At 42.3% G+C, this 20334-nt stretch overlaps 1 protein-coding gene across 1 annotated transcript in view; it reads right to left on the reverse strand.

Annotated features, from left to right (window-relative positions):
* Positions 1–2735: 2735 nt before the first annotated feature.
* acap1 (ArfGAP with coiled-coil, ankyrin repeat and PH domains 1) overlaps positions 2736–20334 on the reverse strand; it is a 22387-nt gene continuing 4788 nt past the window's right edge. Inside the window, exons 3-23 of the mRNA XM_005751539.2 lie at positions 18925–19044; positions 18749–18802; positions 18547–18605; positions 17299–17482; positions 17013–17057; positions 16825–16920; positions 14519–14593; positions 13472–13584; positions 13294–13345; positions 13107–13207; positions 12833–12944; positions 12516–12727; positions 12344–12413; positions 12054–12148; positions 8799–8986; positions 8643–8693; positions 8364–8545; positions 7814–7923; positions 5252–5362; positions 5111–5172; positions 2736–3803 (exon numbers count right to left, since the gene is read on the reverse strand). Of these exons, the coding sequence (XP_005751596.1) occupies positions 3706–3803; positions 5111–5172; positions 5252–5362; positions 7814–7923; positions 8364–8545; positions 8643–8693; positions 8799–8986; positions 12054–12148; positions 12344–12413; positions 12516–12727; positions 12833–12944; positions 13107–13207; positions 13294–13345; positions 13472–13584; positions 14519–14593; positions 16825–16920; positions 17013–17057; positions 17299–17482; positions 18547–18605; positions 18749–18802; positions 18925–19044 (2190 nt within the window). The 3' untranslated portion in view covers positions 2736–3705. The remainder of the gene's footprint in view (positions 3804–5110; positions 5173–5251; positions 5363–7813; positions 7924–8363; positions 8546–8642; positions 8694–8798; positions 8987–12053; positions 12149–12343; positions 12414–12515; positions 12728–12832; positions 12945–13106; positions 13208–13293; positions 13346–13471; positions 13585–14518; positions 14594–16824; positions 16921–17012; positions 17058–17298; positions 17483–18546; positions 18606–18748; positions 18803–18924; positions 19045–20334) is intronic.

Raw genomic sequence — 20334 nt, forward strand, 5'->3', positions numbered from 1 at the left:
CCCTAAAATAAACAAGAAATTAAACAAAATAAATTTCAGCTCGTTGAATAGGATATGAAACTAATGTAAAACGCTACAATACATGTGTTTTTTGGACTTTTTATATCCTTAACCCTGTCGTGCCAAGTGTATCACACATGAGCTGATGTATGAGTTTGTAACACTTCTATATCGTTGTCATCATCAACATTAAAAGCTTAATTAAATTGCACAGTCGATTTTTAACCTATAAGATGCATAAAATGCCAAATGTAGCAACTATAGTACAAATTTTGTATTTAAATAAAGCGTTTCGTAAGGTTCAATAAGCTCTCGATTTTCAAAAAAATATAAGAATTTTCTAACGATTACTTTGTGGTTTAAGCTTTAAAGGGTTACATTTTTAAAGTTCTTCAGACATACAATATCTCACAATCATATGTGAGCCTCTGCTGGCTCAAAGATGAGGTAAAGCACAGTGTCAGCTGGTCTGGGTAAAAGAATTTGTACTTTAGATGCTGACTGGTTATGATGCTTCAAATTTAAAGGCGTGTTAAACACACATACACGCTCCAAAATTAGGAGAACAAATTTAACGACTGCAGTGGCTGTTTTTCAGGTCTACGCTGATGGTGATTTACTGCTGCCTGCAAATGCCTGATTTATGGTTGTAATCTGTTGAAGCAGATGTTTGGATATAAAAACCGCAGCACGTCCTGTCCTGTTAACACTGACTTATTATGAGCTCGGCTAAATGAGCTGCTCGTGGCGACTCTGAACCTCAGGAATTCCTCTTCCCACCGCTGCGTTTTGTTGCACAGCATGAACACAAGACTGTGTTTTCTCAGTTGCGTTTTCCTGATGACACAGTCGCCTTTTTTTCCTCGAGGACTTTGTACTTTTGCTGACCGTAAACTAGAGCAGGCTTTGTAAACCAGACGTGTTTGGTTTGGAGAGCAGCTGGATGGTTGCCATGTTTGAAAGAAGAGCATGACTGGATCACTGTGACCTGCTGATCATTAGCACACTTACTTACTTTAAAGGTGTTGCAATGCAAAAAGCAGGTGGTCTGTGCTGAACAGCTTCTTCTTAGTGTTCTTCCTCAACAGTCTGTGACTCTGGAGTAAATTTACCTTGTCAGTTACCTGCAAACTGTCAGTGATTGTCTTCTTTATTATTATTTTTTAAAGCAAACATGTATTTTCTTTCGGTTTATTTCAGTCTTTTCCTTATCAGACAGATCTTCACAGAGATTGTTTTCATCTAAAACGGCTGCAGGATGATGCTGCCCTCTGCTGGGCTTTTGACAGAGATACAAACCGTATTCATCTTCTTTAACCTCCTAAGACCTGAACTCTTCCACAGCATGCATTTTTAATTTCACTTTGATATTTGGGCTGATTGGGACCTGATGAATGTAAAAACAAAGAATTACCAGATTTTTTTTTTAACCTAATTTTTGTTTCTAAGAAAAATGAGAGCCGCCTATGAGGATATTTGTTTAAAATTTCGATAGAACAGTAGCAGTATAATGTCCTTGTAAGTGGATATCAGGCCCTTGTAGAGCAACATTTAGTATTTTGGTCTAAATAACCCAAAATGTGATGTCCACATATGTGGACGCCAGGTCCTAGGAGGTTAAAGGGAACCTCTTATGCTTTTCTTTATTTTCTCTCATATACTGTCACTACGTTGTGTGCTTATATTAAAGATGGCTGCGTACTCGCTGCTAGTGCTGGGTTTGACTCCATTTTTCTCTCATTTATTCTTCTGTCCCATCACATCCCAAAGGCCCTGTACTGGATTGAGATCAGGTGAGTGTGGAGGATATTTGAGTAAATGATGCTCTGCTTGTACAAAGGGGCCCAAGAAAATATCCCCCACATTATTACACCACCGGCTTGACCATTTTTTTGTGGATAGATCCATGCTTTCATGCTGCTTACACCACATTCTGACCCTGCCATCTGAACAATCTGTTCAGATTGACAACCGTTTCCGATCTTTTATTGTCCAGTTTTAGTGAGTCTGTGAGTCAGCTTCCTGTTCTTACTTGACGCGAGTGATATTTGATGTGGTCTTCTGCTGCCTCTGCTTCAGTTTTGGAAATGGTTTTCTGCATACTTTGGTTTTAACGCGTTTATTTGAGCTACTGTTGCATTTCTATCAGCTTAAACCAGTCTGGCCATTCTCTTCTGACCTCAAATATCAACAAGACGTTTTCCACCAGAGAACTGCTGCTCACTGGATATTTCATCATTTTTTCCAGACCATTCTCTGTAAACCCTACAGATGGTCGTGTGGGGAAATCCCAGCAGCTCAGCAATTTCTGAAATGCTCTGACCAACAACCATAACACATTCAGTCACTTCAATCCTCTTCATTCTGATGCTCAGTTTGAACTTCAGCAGGTCACCTTTACCCTGTTTTACATCCTTAAATGCACTGAGATGCTGCCATGTGATTGGCTGACTAGATATTTGCTAATAAGCAGTTGATCAGGTATACCTACTTAAGTAGCTGGTTACTGTCTGTACACACTTAAGACTGCTCTATACACTCTGTTGCAGGCATGTTTTTTTTTTCTACTCTTGGTTTAATACAGTGGTTCTTAACCTGGGTTCGATCCAACCCTAGGGGTTCGGCAGAGCCTCCGCCGTGACATGCACAGCTCATTTTGTGCACCAGTAAAAAACATGAGTGTCTTGAATTTGAAGAAAAAAAAAAAAAATTATTTTTCACTAAAGAGGGGTTCAGTGACTGCACATATGAGACTGGTGGGGTTCGGTACCTCCAACAAGGTTAAGAACCCCTGGTTTAATACAATGTCACAGAAAGCAGACATACCCAATACTGATGCTCTTAAGCACAGCGGCTCCATCTGTGAGCACCACCAGTGGAGCTACATGCTCTTCTGTTTGCCAATCAGAAGAAAGCTGGATGAAACAAAGGTGGAGATAATATGGCTCGTTTCAGAGAACGTGAGACCCAAGACAAAATTAGTAAGGATAATTAATGAGTTTTGGAAAGTTGTGCAAAGCACCTCTAATAGGATGACGAGTTCTTTAAAATAAGAACTTATTACTGCTTCAGTTCAAAAAGTGAAAACTGAAATACACTGAAACACGAGTTTGAATTTTTCTTTTATTTGATCTGAATACAAATTGAATGTACCTCACATAATTTAGACAAAACATGAACACAAAGTCCCAAATTTAAAAATCTGCAAATACTCCAGTTCATCGCAAGACGGTAGAAATAAAATGCAACTTTCAACAACAATTTCCTACAAAAAATTTTTTGTTTTGTTTCATGTAATGAGTCAGTAGAAATCGCAAAACCTAAAACAACAGCCTCGTTTCGCTTACAAAAAGAAGGAAAAAAAGAAATAAAAAAAACAGATTTACTGGTTTTAATAAGAAAACTTTTGGCAGAGTAATGGTGCTACCCTCTGCTACAGACACCTCACGCTGGTCTCATAAAGCTGTTGCAGTGTTTCCACTTGGACACGATTGTTCTGCTCTGACGTGCTCGCACAAAGAATTCACTGTTCCGTTCGTTCCCTCTGAAGTCAACACCAGCTGAGCTGTGACCGAACACGTGGCAGGTAGCCAGCGAGAGAGAGAGAGCGAGTGCATCTGCATGCCTGAAAGATGAATCTTTTCTATATGTGCCTGAAAGTATGTGGTGCTGCACTGTGGAATGAGGAGGTGGAGAGGCAGCTGGTTAAGACTTCGGGTCAGCACTGCGGCGTTTGAGCTTCTCCGGGTTGTTCGAGGCCATGTGGGAAAAGTCTCTGAAAATGTCCTGGTAGGTTTCATCACCTGAAAAAGACCAGAGAAGACGTGAGCCTCAAAAGCTTTTGGGAATATTGAAAAGCTTAAAGAACCCACATTAATGCCGCCCTTGCTTTCTGAAAGCACCCGTACTTTAATGTGCCGCAGCCATCGTTTCATCAAAAGCTACACCGTTAATTGCACACCAACTATTTCCTGGACACGTTTAGAGCTGTAGCCCTAAAGCAAGACACATGCAACTGAACACATAAACACACGTAATGGCATGCACATGCACTTTACCTCTTAGTTTGCTGTAGGTGGCGCACACTGCACAAGCAGTTGAGACCAGCCGGACGTCTCAGAGGGCAGAAGGCAAAGGCACACGAGTGCATACAACACAGACAACAACAACAGACAAAGCACAGCACGTCAAATACTGACCAGCAGTTCTTTCAAGCAGACAAACACAACTTGTTTTTCTTGTCCTTTTTCCTTCTCTCCCCAATCCCCGCATGACTAAAAACCGGACACAGGAGACTAAAGTATAAAGTTATCAAGAAGCCCTTAAACGGACCCAGAAGACAACCACGAAGGAATGGTCTTTGCAGCTTGAAAAAGAGCCAAATGGCACAAAAAACGCGAACGAAACCCACTGTTAACCTCAAGCTCGAGGGGCTGCGGCAGAGCGCTCAGTTAAGCACAAAAGAGGTCAAATCCAACAGTGTCGAAGCTTAAACTGAGTCACCGTTCACAGAACAGCGGGAGAAAATTGTCCTTGAGAACCAAAACCCAACCCTGAATTTAGCTTACATAAACTGGAATAAGAAACACAGTCACAAATACACAAATCAGCACACTGTACAGACAGAAAATATCCTAAACACACTGAAAATTGGCCTGACCCAGGTCTACTCTATACACAGCTTCTTTAAGCTCGCTTAAAGAACGGTTTAGTATTGAAGACGCCCACATGTAGGTCTGTGTTGACATAGTGTTCGGATGCTTTGTGGGTTTCAAAGTGCAGCATGATGTGCATTTACAATTCAAAGTGCGTGTGACCACCTCATGAGAACCACCCGTCGTACCCTCTGTTCCAGCCTATCTTCTCTCACAGGATTCTTAAAAAAAATCTAAGTTGAAGCTTGTTTTTTTCTTTTTCATCTATAAACTCATGCACGGTAAGGCATGCTTGATTTTAAAAATATATATGTTTTAGCCAAGTTTGTCATTTTGAATCCCCATAGCCCATCCACTTATATGGTTCTTTATAGCCTGGAGACTCTTTCTAGTATTGGCCAGCCCACCTCCAGTCCCGCCCACTCCACCCCCTGATCCCTGCCCCTCTGAATGACCTGGTTGGCCGAACGCTCCATCCATCTCCCGCATCTCCTTGTTCATTTTGGCAATCCGCAACCTGAAAGACAGAAGATCGATTAAGCGAACACGCAGCTGCTAACGTGGCTCACGTGTTTTCTTTCGAGTCAAACACTTACAAAGTGACGATGTCTGCATTGGCGTTATCCACGGCGATAGTTATCGGGTCTTTCTGGTTCTTGTCTCGGGCGTTGTAGTCAGCCCCTCGCTTCAAAAACAGACAAACCAACCTGAGAAACGGAGAAGAGAGAGCACATGAGAGACTATAGCCTGGAAATTATACTATATCCAAGCATTTCCAAGGACCCGAGCATTTAAGGAACTCAAGTGAAGGGACTGGAGTTTAAACTGACTTTCCCAACCAAAGCTTCTGGAGTTTAGTGTAGTTTCTCTTCTCGTTTTCTATCTCTACAGATCCACTTTCATATCCAATCAACATTAAACTCATGTCACAGTAAAAACCACAGCGTCACAGTACTCTTCTCAGGAAATGGGCAAATCTGCATGTATGTGTTTCCAAGAGAACCAATAAAAAAAAAAAAGTTAAAACAATAAAAACAAACAGAATTATCAAACTCTAGATAATTGTCAAACAATCAGTTTCCTCTTGTAGCCTCCCTTTATGCTGGCTTTCTTTCTGATTGGCTGCCCCTCTGAGAGATGACCGCATTGGGGATGTCCACTCATGATGTTTGGAGCAGTCTGAAGCCTGAACCTCAGGGATCACACAATAGCTTTCTAATGCTTTCTAAGTCGTTCATGCTTTTGATGGAAAGCACAACGGGGACTATTAGTTCATGGGTTTATTTCTGTATTAGATTCACGTGGGTTCAATTCTTGGAACTATGAGTTCTGAACAGTTGAGAAGAAGTGTTGTCACGAATGTATCTGAATCATGTTATTTCTTGAATTTCAATGTATTATTAGAAACAAATAAAAAGATACTTAAAGGTAAGGAAACAATGAATTATACTGTATTATGTATTATAAAGTGTTACCGAAAATGCTGCAAAAAAAGGGGGGGAAAGCTACAGTTTTGAGACTATTTCATCAATTATGTCCAACTAACTCGTCGCTCTTAAGAATAAACGTTTATGTTTCATTGTGACTCATTTTCCACTTTACTCACCACCGGCAGGTATTGTTGGCATAATGAGTCACACCAGCCTTGTTATTAGTTTAAATATATCATCAAGTTTGGACATTCTGAATCCTTGACCTTGTTTTTTTGGTAATATTTGACGTCTGTTAACGTCCCCTTGTTGTAGACAGTTGTTTACATCCTGGTGCTTTTGACCCTTACTCTTAATTTATGGTCGCTCTTTTTGAGTAGGTGTCTGCCTACAGAGAGAAGCATTCAACCTACGCAAACTGTTTACTCCTCCAAAAACCCAACGGCACGCAGCTTTACTGTGAGTAGGTCAAATGCTGTTTGGTGGAGAAGCTGACTAGAAAAGGGAAGGATGCAACAGTGGAGTTCACTGGGAACACGAGAAGTGCGAATTAAGATGAAAGCTAAAAAATCCAGAGTAAAGGCGCAGGCGGTGGCCGCAGTGGGCACTTTTGATTGTTTCGATCGGTTTCACTTCAGCTTATTGTAAAACTTCGCTCCTCTTCGCGGATGGCCGACAGGTCAACAACAGCACATGCAACAGCGGCCCGCAGACTGATTGTACCGCATTATTTGGGCGTTAGCTCCATCCAGCAACAGACGCTGTCTGCAGGTGGATGGTAGTCTGTAGCTGCCAAGTGTCTGCGAATGGAGAACCATGACGAGGCCCTTAAACTTCACCCACAAAGGACAATAAGAGACTACAGAAAGTCACTGATACTCGACAACTTCAAAAAACTACGGACACACAAAAAAAAAAAAAAAACTGCTGGCAGGGTGGAGTTGGAGGTAAACATCCAGGGCTAAACTTTTCTCAATTTCTAGTTAGTCTTAGTTTATGATCTTACCTCCCCATTGCTGTCTTCCAGGCCCACGGTGTTAGACTTTTTGTCTCTGTTTAACATTTACATGTAAACCATACCCCCCACTGATTATTCCCTGCTGTCCTCTTGTTTATTATTATAAATGTTATGTTATGATTTCCCAGTGGTTCAGAGTCATCTTACCGCCTCAGGCCCCCCCTCTGGGTTGGTAATCTCACCATACTTTGGTAAACACACCCTCACAGGAAAACTGGATCTGAAGGCACGTCTTCAACACCAGACATTGAGGAAAAACGACAAAACGCACTCTTATGGTGAAGACTTGTCAGCCACCCGCCTTAAATCTACCCCGCTCTACCACCTTTTATACTCCAAATGGGACCAACATTTACAGAAGGAACATCATGTTGTGTTAAATAAGACTTGAAACCACCAACTGAGCCCATAAACCCATTAGGAAACTCTTTACTGGAATCATGAGCGGTCGAGACATTTTCACATAGACTTCTACTCAGACTGCAACTGGTGGAGTTGCCCCCTGCTGGCAACTGGAGGGACTGCAGGTTTAAAGTCAGGTTTATGTCTTTCTACCAGTCCTCACATTTTTTACCCATGAAAGCATCCTGCATCACTGTGTTTTCTTAGTCCAATAACCAGTGTCTATTTTCAGATTCTGTTATCTTGGTATGAAGCTATTTTTTTTTCACTGAAACAGGGCCGTGTCACAGTATCTGTGTTTGTCTTACCCCGTGTGGCCCAGGATGGTGGCGTGGTGCAGCGGTCCCCTGCCATTGCTGTCCGCCTGGTTAACGTTGGCGCCGTTTTGCAGCAGGAACTCGCAGGCTGCCAGGGCGTTCTGACCGAAACAGGAGAACGCGTGAGCTCAAACACCCTCTGAACCAATTGCACCGTGTGTCACACAGTGTGAGTAAAAGGCTGCTTAAGGATAAAAACGCCACAGTATCCTAATCGTTGATGCAAATGCACTTATGGCAGTTAAGAGATACTTTATTTTTAGTGGGAAGCGTATTTTGACCAGAGAAAGTAGAAACCCATTGACTACTACATGACAGCGACTATTTCGGGACCTGTTTCAAAGGTAAGCCGTACCATCCCGCTTTTGTTCTCTACAAGTGTTTAGCTGTACTCAAGCAAAGGCTGCTCAACCAAGACTGGTGTCCACAAATGGGACAACAGAGAGATTTCGTTATCACCTCCATCCATTTCCATGAGATCTAGAGGTCACAGAACTCGTAAAGATTCAAACTCTAATGATCGACTGAGCGTCCTTCTCACCACTGAGACAGCCTGTATCAGCGGCGTGCTCGACTCATCGTTCACGTTGACCCAGTTGACATCGGCTCCGTGGGCCAACGCGTCGGCCATGACGGGGAAGTTCTGCAGGGCTGCCGAGCGGTACAGCAGCGCCCCGGGGTGGAGGTGGCTGAGATCCTCCTCCTCCTCTTCCTCTTCATTATCTGAAAGATTTAACAGATGTAACGTTATGTGATTCTTCTCAAAAGCTGTACAAGCTCTTTTTTGGTGGATCTGTGTTTTGTTGAGGTCTTATCTCACCTCTGTGGAAGCCTGAATTGTTCTTCTGGACAAGGTCACTGGGGCTTAACCCTAAAGAGAGAACAACAGTCGTGATTACCGATACAGCTGACCAGGCCCTTAGCGTTATCGAAGTACGCCTTCCTGTTTGACAACAGGGGCGACTCGCTGCGTTACCTGTGACCCGAGGCAGAGTGGCTCTGTTCGGTTTGGGCTTAAGCGGCGGTCTCTGCGCGATCTGTGTGGCCGCTCGGTTTCTCCTGCCGCTGGATCGCCTCAGCGGGGGGTTCCTGCCAGTCTCAGGCAGCTTATGGATAAACTTCTTTTCAACATACTTTGATCGAATCCACGACTCCTTGTCTCCTCTGAGGATCAGAAAGTATCAGAAAATGAGAAAGAATAAGCGCGAGCGATGGAGGATACGCTTCTCTTACATCGAGGTAGAGTTAAAACAAAAGAAGGCCACGTGCAGGGCCGTGTCCATCAGTGTGTTTCTGGCTTTTCTTAAGCTCAGTTTCACTTCTCTACTTGAAGGTGTGAGACAGGAATTTAAGTTTTTTAATTTAAGTTTCTCAGGCACTGAGTTAAGTAATGCATTTATTTAAAATTGGGGATGTTTGTGTGACTACTTTCTGAAGCAAAGTTAGTTTTTAGGCCTTTACAGACTCAAAGTTGACCACTGATTGGTATAATGTAACTATGCACAAAACTAGCATTGTTAGAATTACAGGACAAGACACATGAGCAATAATCTTACAGAAGCAACTGTTGCCATCAGTCTGAGAAAGCTTATAAGGCCATATACAAATAATTCGAACGCCATCGTTTTACGGTGAGCAAGACGACACACAAGTGTAAGTGTAGGCTCAGATCAGACTTTCACAATCCAGAGCAACTGGGCAGCATGCTGGCACTAACACCTCATACCAACCGTGAAGCACGGTGGAGGAGGGGTGACGATTTGGGCTTATTTTGCAGCCACAGGTCATGGGAACCTCGCGGTCACTGAGTCAACTATGAACACATCTACACACCAAAGTATGCAAGTTTTTGAAGTATTCTAGAGTTAAATGGCATCTCTCTGATAGCTAAAACTAAACTGGTTCATGCAACATGACAATGATCTCAAGCACAGCACAAAATCTGCAACAGAATGAAGAAAAAAAAAGATTAAAGATGTTGCAAAGGCCCTGTCAGAGTCCAGACCTCAACCTGACTCAAAAGCTGAGGTAGGACCTTTAGAGAGCTGTGAATAAATAAATGCCCACAAACCTCAAAGAACTAAAGCAACGCTGTGAAGAAGAGTTGGTCAAAATTCCTCTATAGTGATGTGAGAGACTGATAAAGCCACACAGGAAACGATAACTTTAAGTTATTACTGAATCTACGAGCTGCTGAATCATGGGGTGTAATTAGTTTAACACGGTGAAATATTTCATGGGTTTCATTTTATAACTTAGTAAAGCCTGGATCACTCTTATTACGTCCTGATACCCAAACCTTTAGAGTTAAAAGAGGCTGTACTTCCCTTTGACCGTATCTGAAGCTTGCAGCCTCACTACAAGTTTCCGGAAAACACTTTAGTTAGAGAGTTAACCATCTGTTTCATGTACATGCTGCAGTTCCTGTCTGTCGTGACAAAACGCAGACGAGAGGAAGCAAAAGAAGAAGAAAAAAGGTCTGAGATGGGTCGTAGGCTGCTGATAAAGTTAACCATAAACTACAAAGATCTCCATGGAGAGCACCTTTTTATATTCAGCATATAAATAAACATGCTCGGTGAAGCAGTGGCGTCAGTCCACTCCCACTCAGACCTGTAGCGAGTTAGTGATCAGTCAATGTAAAAATACAGCGTGCGCAAGCAGAACTGTTAGTAATGTTAATGTGGCAGCAGAAGGAGATGAAGAGCGCGTTCCTGTTTGTTTTTCTTTCCAGCTGCATCAACACCGATGTTCCATGAACCACTTAAAGAATGACGCTTGAACAGAGAGGGGATTGCAATAGATGCATGCAATATTCTCCCATCTGGAGGAGTCGTCTGCATTGCAAACAGGCAAACGCATAAAATAAAATACCAACACGATTAATGAAAGAATTGATTTAATTCAGTTGCAGCTGATTTGTTTTGCCTTTATTATCAACCAACTATCATTAGCTCCTGACATCTATGGTCTACTTCCTCTACTGCTAATATTTACCCAATCGTCAGTCTTGTTTTGGCAATATAATCATCGCCTAGCTGCAAACTTAGAGGAGGAACACCAGTAATTTTCTACTGCAGCTCCAGAGTTAAGAAACACAAAGTAGCTACTTTCAGCTGCTCCCTTGTCACAAGTGTTCGCCACAGCAGGGAGGTCCACATGTTTGATTCGGGCACATTCGTGTCTCGGCCTGAATCCTAATCTGGGACATTTGTTTGATAAGCTAATGTGTAAACCACTCCACTGCGCTCAAAACTGAAGCACGAAAAGGCAGAAATAACTTGATTTTGACAGAAACCTTAGACATGTCCTGCTATACGCTCACACTTTTAACACTCGGTGGCATCCCCGTCCAATCAAGCAGAAACTCAGAGGCTTGAAACTGAAGCCAAACTACCAAAAAACATGCTTGACCGCAATTGACTAAAAAAAGTAAATGGATCTCTACAAAAATCTGAGTTTTACAGCAGAGATAAATGTGTTACTTAAAACAGTTTAAAGTGCATTTCGAAGTTGATGCCAACTGTACAGGGTGATTATTTCACAATTCTCCTGTTTACACTAAATTAACTATTTGAATTGTACCTATGGGTACAGGTGCGTACCACCGATTCTGCTTCAGCTAATCTGAGCCACTGAACTGGACGTCTCAACTATGTTTGTGGTATTTGTGCCTTTAAGACCTTTTTTAAATCAATAATCTGTCAAAAGTCTGTCCAAGAGGAATGTTCTCTAGTTTTTGAATGAAATGTTAATATTTTATTTTCATGCCAGCGCTAATTTACATAAATCTGTGTCTGTGCATGCTTCTGAGATGAACCGACCTCTTGTCATAAGAAAGGTGGAAATCGATGCACTGCATTAAGCTAGTTAGCAGTAGCGGATAACTTAGCACTCTAGCACTCTTCCAAATCTGCTCCAAATAAACAAGATAGCAACAGGCAATGATGCTAAAATGAAACCATTAAAGGAGATGTTTGTAAACCTGTTTTTTGTGCCATCTTTTATATACAGTCTATGTTTCTGATGCATTTTCTCTTGCACACGTCATGAAGTCTTGAGTCCCAAAGCAAGATAGCAAACAAGAATAACTGTCGGACTACACAGCGCTCCTTCAGGACTACAGAGGATATTAAATATTATTTTTTAATACCTAAGGAGACTTCCTGTCACACATCTGCACGAGGAAAAATCAGCTGAATGCACGTTGGACTGGATTGATTATGCGTACCTGGGACTGGAGGGATTGGGCTTCTTGATGGTGATCTCATCAATCCGAGCTTCATAGATCCTGTTGATAACTGTGTTCCCCAACTCACACATCAACTAAAGGCAGCAGGGAAACAAGAACAAATAAACCAGATTAAGTACTAATTTCTTTCTAATTTTTTTTTATTTTGTTTTGGCTTATATAAAGAAAACGGTTGCATAATCCATTGCGCAATCATAATTTTCTCTGGAACTTTTTCACAATAGGCCACAGGGAGGTGGAGCCGCTGCAGCTTTAAAATTTTAAATTACCTTAATAAGCTCGGGCTCCCAGGAGTCGAGGGTGAGGGAGCGCACTTTGGAGAAATGGACTCCAAGGCTCCTGCCAGGGAAGGAAACCATTAAAGCGCACAGTGGAAGCCAAATGTGTGTGTGTGTGTGTGTGTGTGTGTGTGTGTGTGTGTGTGTGTGTGTGTGTGTGTACCTGTGTATTCCTGAGCAGACAATACAAAGTGTGATGCCCAGGTTGATGGAGGCCCAGTCAGGACCCGGCTCTCCGCAGTCGCAGCACTGCCTGTTCCCCGGGATTGCCTGAACCTCCTCCAGTGCTTTGCAGCCCTCGTTGTCCTGATCCACGCCTCCTCCACCTCCTCCTCCTCCCAGGCTGCTTGTAGACACCGAGCTGCAGCGCTGTCTCTGATAACAGAGACACATGGGAATGGCGAGCATTTAACTCCCACTGGAAAGTGCACGTTGAAGATAATGTGTGTGTGTGTGTGTGTGTGGTGTATGTGTTCTCACTGGGCTGAGCGTGTCCTCTCGGCGCTCCTGAAAGGCTGAGGCGATGCTGTTTTGGACGGCGCTGATCCATGCTTGCTGCTGCCTTTCTGAGTCTGCCTGCAACAAACAGCACCTACGCACACAAAGTCACACAACAGTGACCATTTAACACTCGAGAAGCAAGAAACTAACACCTCGGCAGTCTGCAGGACGCTTTCACACACATGTGACGCTAATGCGACTTCACCACCATTACTGGAACAGACACACGCAGGTGTGCATGAAGTGAACTCACTTTGATGGGGAAACCACTTCAAAGCAAAAACGCCTCTCATTTTCAATGCTGGGTTTGACTGTGCAAAGACGCAAGTCCTCCACCACGACTGTAGGCTGGTCCTAAAAGATGGACAAACCGTGATGGTCAGGTTGCATACGTGCAAATTCGTCTTTCGAATGTGCTCGTGACCCTAAGCGAAATTTACCTTGAATTTCTTCTGATACACCAGCTGATTCTTCTGAATTGAAAACCAGCGCCTGAGGTGGAGAAAGAGTTTAGCATTTTAGCTGTTTTCATTCACTGCCGGGCAAGCAAACGCACGGTGGACATCGGATTTATCACAGTGAGGTTCATGAGAGCAAAAGCACACAGCAAAGTTGTACCTGCTCCAGGTCTTGAAGGCGTTGCTGGCCCTCTTGTACAGATAGCCCTCCATCACGATCCCATTAGCTGCGTCACCATTAAAGTCCATAATGGAGTCATCATAAGACATGTCCTTGAAATATTTAAGAAATTAAAATCACATTGTGTCATCTGCTTCAAGGCCTTTTTTTTTTCTCCCCACAGCTTTAATTGTGTTTACAAAAAGTGATGTAATACAGAAGTAACTGGTGCGGTCCAGATCTGGCGTACCATGTGGAATGATTATTCTTTGGGTTGCCCCCCCTGTTTGCAATATCTGGGCCAAAAGTTATCAACAGCGGTGCTGCATTTCATCCAAGAATGATGCAAATAAAGCAACCATGCTGTAATCGATGCCATTCAAATGTGGGCTACTTTTAGGCTGACATCCAGGCCTCACCTGACCCAGTAAGTTGCATCTTTGCTCATGTTAGATTTGTTATATTCGCACCAAAATGCTTTAGTCTCACAGTACATCAGTTTGTCGGGGCCAGAAAAAGCCCATCAGCACTGAATCCTTTCCACAAGATGCCAAAGTCCCTGGTGGGCTCCAATGAGCAGAGCGTATTTTACTGAAATACACATCTGTCTGCACAATCAGGAGCTTAGCAACCAAACCTAGCATACAGGTACCTCTTAGTCCCCTTGAGGTTTTTATCTTTTTATCTATATTACATGTTATTATGTTGCCTAGCAACCACCTACCAACTGTCTAAAATGACTAACTTGTTGGATTTATGCATCTCTATTAAATCATTACGTCATTTTAACTTCACAACACTAACATCTCATTTTTATTGTTGCAACTTTCATTATGCATCATATACTGTCAAGTCATCGTGTTGTCTAGCAACCACCTAACAAGAGATTAAAATCACAGATGAAAACACAGCTACATCGTGTAAAAACGAACGTGACAGCACCAGAAATGCCATCTTCGTTATTCCACTGTCTCCGTCTTGTTAAAACCTAGTGCCTACATTACCCATGATCCCCCTTTCGGTTGTGAACGTTTGTAACTGCGTTACCTTTTTCTTGATTGCTGCGTGTCTTTGCTCCATGTCCCTCTTTTCTCTGGCACAGTCGAGGACAAACTGTTTGTGCTGTCAAAACACAACACGACACAGCGGTTATTAAACCTGGATTCATATTTTTACACTTTCAGCTCGCTGTCCAGCTCTACCAGGTTAAACACACACTGAAAGGACAGTGGTTCGATCACCATCCCCTCCTGTCACTGTGCTGAAATACCCTTGAGCAAGATAGTGAACCAAACACTTTATAACTGAATGTTAGAAACTGTTTATGCGTAGAAAGCGAGCAGCGAGATGCTTTAAAAGCACCAGCCTATTTACCAGTCAAACTGAGATTATTCAGAACATCAACGTTTTTACGAGCCTTCAGATTAGCACCACTTTTATTCAGGTCGCTAAACTAGTACAAAAACCCCCACACCAACTATTTTTCAGCATCTCTCACCGATCACTTTATCTTTTCCTTTATTTCATAAGAACATCGCAAATTTTAAAAAATAAAGCCCAAAACAGTTTGTGAGGACCGTTTAAAACTGTAAAACCTGCATAGTCTTTCCATTTAACGTTACGAAGGAGAGTTTTCTCCTTTCATTTTCATCTCCGACACATTTAGTTCTTTCAGAAACTCGGAGAGATCGGCAGCTTCGCGGTGGGTTATCACTCCTGCGCACTCTTGTGCAAACAGGAACTAGGAAGTGCTGAACTTCTGCCGTGTATCCTGCGCCAAACCAAAAAACAACATGGGTGGTCTCTCCTGCACAGAGCCTGCTTAGAGCATCACCCTCTCCCTATTTCACTCTCTCCTCTGCTCTTGCTCGTTCTCATCATTTCCTGTTCAAACAGGAAGCGCTTTTCTGTGGTTTGATCCGGTCAGTGAACGTGTTCACAATTTACTTCCTGCTTGAAACTCTTTTTATTTGATCAAAAACACTTAGCAGCAATGCTGCCTCTGCTCAAGGTTGACGGTGCAGAAAAGATTTTACAGTTTCCTCTGCAAAGGAGCAGGAAGGGGCGCACGCGCACACACACACAGACATGTGAAATATTTCCTGTTGTTGCTCACTTTTTCCTGTCACGATGAAAGTGTGATGTCACCTTGTGACTCCACTGCCCCTCCCCAAAAAGATGCCAGTTCCTAGTTGGACAGAGTTAACCCAAACAGCATTTTGGCCAAAAGCATCATACCATGACGCCCGTGGTCCACAAACACAATTGTTTCATTCAAAATGTTTTAGCAACATCTTGTGTATCCCTAAGCCAGAACAAACATTTGTAATCCATTTCCTGCCTCATAAATCATCTGCGAGGCTTTTCTGGGTGTTTCAGGTCTACGTTGTTCACCAGCTTTTGGTTGGCTTCTCTCTTTTTAGCATGCAGACAATGTACAATGCAGCAGTTTATCACCACTAACTAATCAACTCAAGCAGCAACACTTTGTCTATACATGTGGTCCGATCATGCTTACTGTGAGCGTCCCTAGAAAAAACTCATTCTAATGCAAGAAAAACACTCTGTGCAATAAGTTTACAGCAATTAGTCTTTGGCTCAGGATAAAGACTCAAACTGAGAAACTGCCAATGTGGCTGTGTCCACTTTTTTGTTTAAGGAAAACATTTTTCAGAGATGAAATTAACACGTTGACAGCCTAGGCCAAAAGCACTTTTTGTCTATAAAGCTTATTTCCTCCTTCAACAACTGTAGAGTAGGTTAAGATTTAATACAATACTGAAGTTATATCCTTAAAATTGTGTAATTTTACAAGACCAAACATGGTCACTTCTGGTCTAAAAAGATCAACGAGTGCATCAGGAGTGGCTGTTTCCATCTTTTACATACAGTCTATGGGGGCAGACTTTGTTACCTATATTAAGGGTGGCTCTTTGGTGCCCTGGCAGGGCCTCTGTGTGTGTGTGTGTTGCTTGCTCTTGGCAGCTGACTCTAGTTTAGCCAGAGAGAGGAGTGCTCCAAGAGCTCAGTGCAGAGGAGGCGGTTTTGTTTGGCTCCTTTAACCCTTCTTTGGTTACTCTTTTGTTTAGTTACCAGCTTCTAGTTTTGTTGTGTTTTTAACTCATCATTTGTTGTTATTCCCTTGAACTTCTTAGAAAGAAACACACACACACAGCAGGATTACAAGTAAGGTTTCTATTCTACACATTCACAAGTATGAACGCATTTTTCTCACATTGAGGATATCTTCTTCCTGTCCTACTGCTACTTATTTATGACTCATGCACAGACGGTTTCAGTCACAAAATGTCATTTTAACCGAAACAGAGATGTAACAAAACAGAAATAGTTACCTCTTCATTCAGCTTTTGTCGATACTCGTCCAGTTCTGACAGAGACTGGTGACCCTGCAGGAAGAACTGGGCTTGGGCATCCATCAGCGACAACATCTGACAGGAAGCAACACAAAGCCAGTGAGAAACGTCTGAAGATAGAGTATGCATTTAAAAATGGACACATACAGGTAAAAAAACCAACTCACCGCCAGCAGAATATCTGTCTTCTTCTTGGCCTCAATGACATTAATCTGAAAAAAAGAAAAAGCAGGAAGCAATGGTTAGAGAGACTTCCATATTTTCATGACCAAAACAGATTCTGCCCAGCCAGAAGCCACAACCACAAGACTGGACGGAAGCCCCGAGGCAGGCCTGTTATCATCCAAAGCAAAAGTATGACCACTGTGCTGCTGCTGCAGGCTGTTGTTCCAACCTAGCAATCTGAGTTAAAGTGAAGCCTGTGTGAGCCTCTCTGCACTCATCTTTCCTCACCTCCAGCACGTAGTCCAAAGCCTCAGACCTGAAGGCCTTGCGCGCGTTGAGCAGGGCGTTACTCGCCTCGTCCACCTCGTGCTGCTTCCCGCGTGGAGCCTGAGCGTTCCTTGACAGCGACCCCTCCAGGGCTTCGCTGCTCTTTTCAAACTCTTTTCGTCTGTCCTTAAAACGACGAACATCTCTGCAGAACAGGAGACGAAGGTAAGAAGGGGGAAAAAAGTACTGTGCAAAAAATCTTGAGCCATCACTTTTCTCTGTACATATTTCCTGCAAATGTTCTAGTAATTTTGTATTACAGTGGTAATACTGTAACCAGTGTTCAGACAAATTGGCAAAGAAACAACTTTAAATGGTATCTTTAGACACTTTGTTGTTAGCAGCTTGTCACAAAACAAATCATTTGTTTAATCGATTCTATCTAACGCTATTTGTAAAACACAGTGGAGACTGTCATGGTTTGGCACTGCATTCTGTTGTGTTGCATCAAAATTGATGCAATTAAGCACACAGAATATCCCATCAGATTTTTATCCACCATGCAACAACATCTGGAAAGCATCTGCTTGACAACAGCTTTATTTTTCAGCATGACAATAATCCCAGACACTTTGCCAATGCAATAAATGGACACCTGGATAGAAAAAACACACACTGTGGAGCACTATCGGTCATGGATTAGCCTCCCCAGAGCCCCGACCTTAACACTACTGAAGCAGTGTGGGATCATCTAAAGGCGGAAACATCATGTCCTTCAAGAAGTCTGGAGAACTATTCATGAAGACTTCTCACAGAAATGGAAAGAAAGCTGCCTCATAGAGGGAGGTAAAGTAAGCAGTATCCACATTACCAGATCAGTTTTTATGCAAAAGCAGAAAGCAAGTTATTGGATGTTGCCAAGTCACATGCACATGATATAAAACATTTTTTAATCACCGGCAAATTTATTGTTCTTTCTTTCTTACTTTTTTACCATAGCTTTTGTGCAATACTGTTTACCACGTGACGCTATCGCAAATACCTCTCTTATCTAATCTACCAAGTTATTTCCACTAATGGGAGCAGACCACAAGACAAACTATGAGGAGAAGCAGAACGATTATGACAGGCACACATGAAGGGGAATGACTGTATCTAAGGAAAATGTACGTATGTATGAAGTGTATGCTGGTGCTGGTGGGAAAGAAACTCAGAAATTAAAGCCTTAGATCGAACACACAGGTGGGGCCACCGTAGCGGCTCACTCACTCTTTCACAAAGCTTTGCAGCTTCGCCCTCACTGACTTCTGCGTGGTTTCAATCACTTCCTAAAAGGAGACAAAGACAAACATATTAAATGTCAAATGTAATATGTTCAGCGGCGTGCTACAGCCGTACTTGACCACATACTGCAGCTGATAAGCATCAGCACTGAAAAGGAGAAGTCAGAGGCCGTGAATAACAAACTCACCCCCTGTGCCTCAAAAATGACATTCAGCTTTTTGGAGAATTTCTCCAAGCAGTCCTGCAGAGCACAAATCTTAGATTAGACTCTGAAACTTATCAAGTCAATAATGCATTTTAATGTTTTCATTCATTGATTCATAACCGCCATCTTTATTTGAGAACCCAGTGTGCTCTGCTCACCGCCATCATCTTGTCCCCGGAGCATTGGTGTCCGAGCTCCCGGAGGCCATTCACGAAGCTCTTGCTGGTCTGACAGTAGGCTTTGCCAGCCTCCAGCATGGCCTGGCACTGTTTCACTAGCTGGATGACACAAATAAGCAACAAGAAGATTAAATGATCTCCTGAACAATGTAACAGCAAGCAACAAACGTCAGTTTAACATAATCTGCATTCATGCTGAGTATAACCTTGTTCACAGATTTTAATTCTGGTTGTTCAGTAGCTGTACTGGAGACCTGAGAGAATAAGTATAAAACATGCCGGAAGTGTTTCAAACCTTCATTCTATCTAAAGGCCACCAGGTGGCGATAGCTGTGGTTGCAGCTGCAAAAAGACTTGTGGTCCTATAAAATTGTATGCAGAAAGCAGCTTGACTTCTGTAAATAGTTTCCTGCTAAGTGTATGAGCTCAGTCGTATATTTTGAGTCATACTGAAGAAAGAGCGGTCGACCACTTCGTGTAAGCAGTATGTTTGTTTCTCTTTTAACTCCATTTTGGTCTCCACCACCATACGAGGACTATATGAGGCTCTTTTATCTGTTAAAGTTAGCTTTTTTTCTTCTTCTTCTTTTGCTAGCTTATAGCTAATTTGGCTAGCTGGCTAAATAATAAACAGCAATGTTGTTTTTGTCCTATTTTTGCTGAAACAGCTTCTTGATAGTCTGCTCCTGGAAAATACGAGAGGCTGTTTCTGCCACTGGAAAAATAAATTTGCCATCTATGAGTCAAAAATTCAGGTTATTATCTAAATTTTGACTTACAGACTAAAATTTCCGAGGAAGTTGAAATTTTGAGATAGCTGCCTGAAATCTTGACTCTAGCTAACTTGAAACTCAAAATCAGCTCTTTCTGGTAAAAAATCAAAATAAAAAAGATAAAAATTTCATTGGTGGAAACAAACAGCACTGATGGAAGGACTGAGACTGAAACAGCACAAACTGCGTCATGCCAGGAAAACTTGCTTTAAAGCTATTTAGAGGCCAGGAAAGTGGAGGATCTCTATGTGTTGATGTATGCTTTTTAAATAAAAGTACGTAGTAAGTAAATACATTAATTTTTTAATTAAAGGTCAAATATAAACTGAGCTTCTGCCTTGGAAAGATAAGGCCTGTACCCAGTGTCCACCCTCACAGTCGTTTCCACTTTTTTGTTGATTAGATCTTTCCTCTGGCCTCTGTGAGGACCCTTTGAAGTTCAAAAACAAGAAATTGCATACAGATTATATTTTCTGACCCATTAAAAGCTCCATTTATCAAGCAAAAAAACCCACCGCTGATCACTTCAGCGTGATCTGCTAACTTACAGCTTGAAGCTTTAGGTGGTTTTCAAGCCAATTCAGTGACTTTATGACTTTCCTCTTAAGTGCTGCTT

Source organism: Pundamilia nyererei, unplaced genomic scaffold (assembly GCF_000239375.1).
Source record: "Pundamilia nyererei isolate P.nyererei 1_Seehausen unplaced genomic scaffold, PunNye1.0 scaffold00315, whole genome shotgun sequence".
Classification (NCBI taxonomy): Eukaryota; Metazoa; Chordata; class Actinopteri; order Cichliformes; family Cichlidae; genus Pundamilia; species Pundamilia nyererei.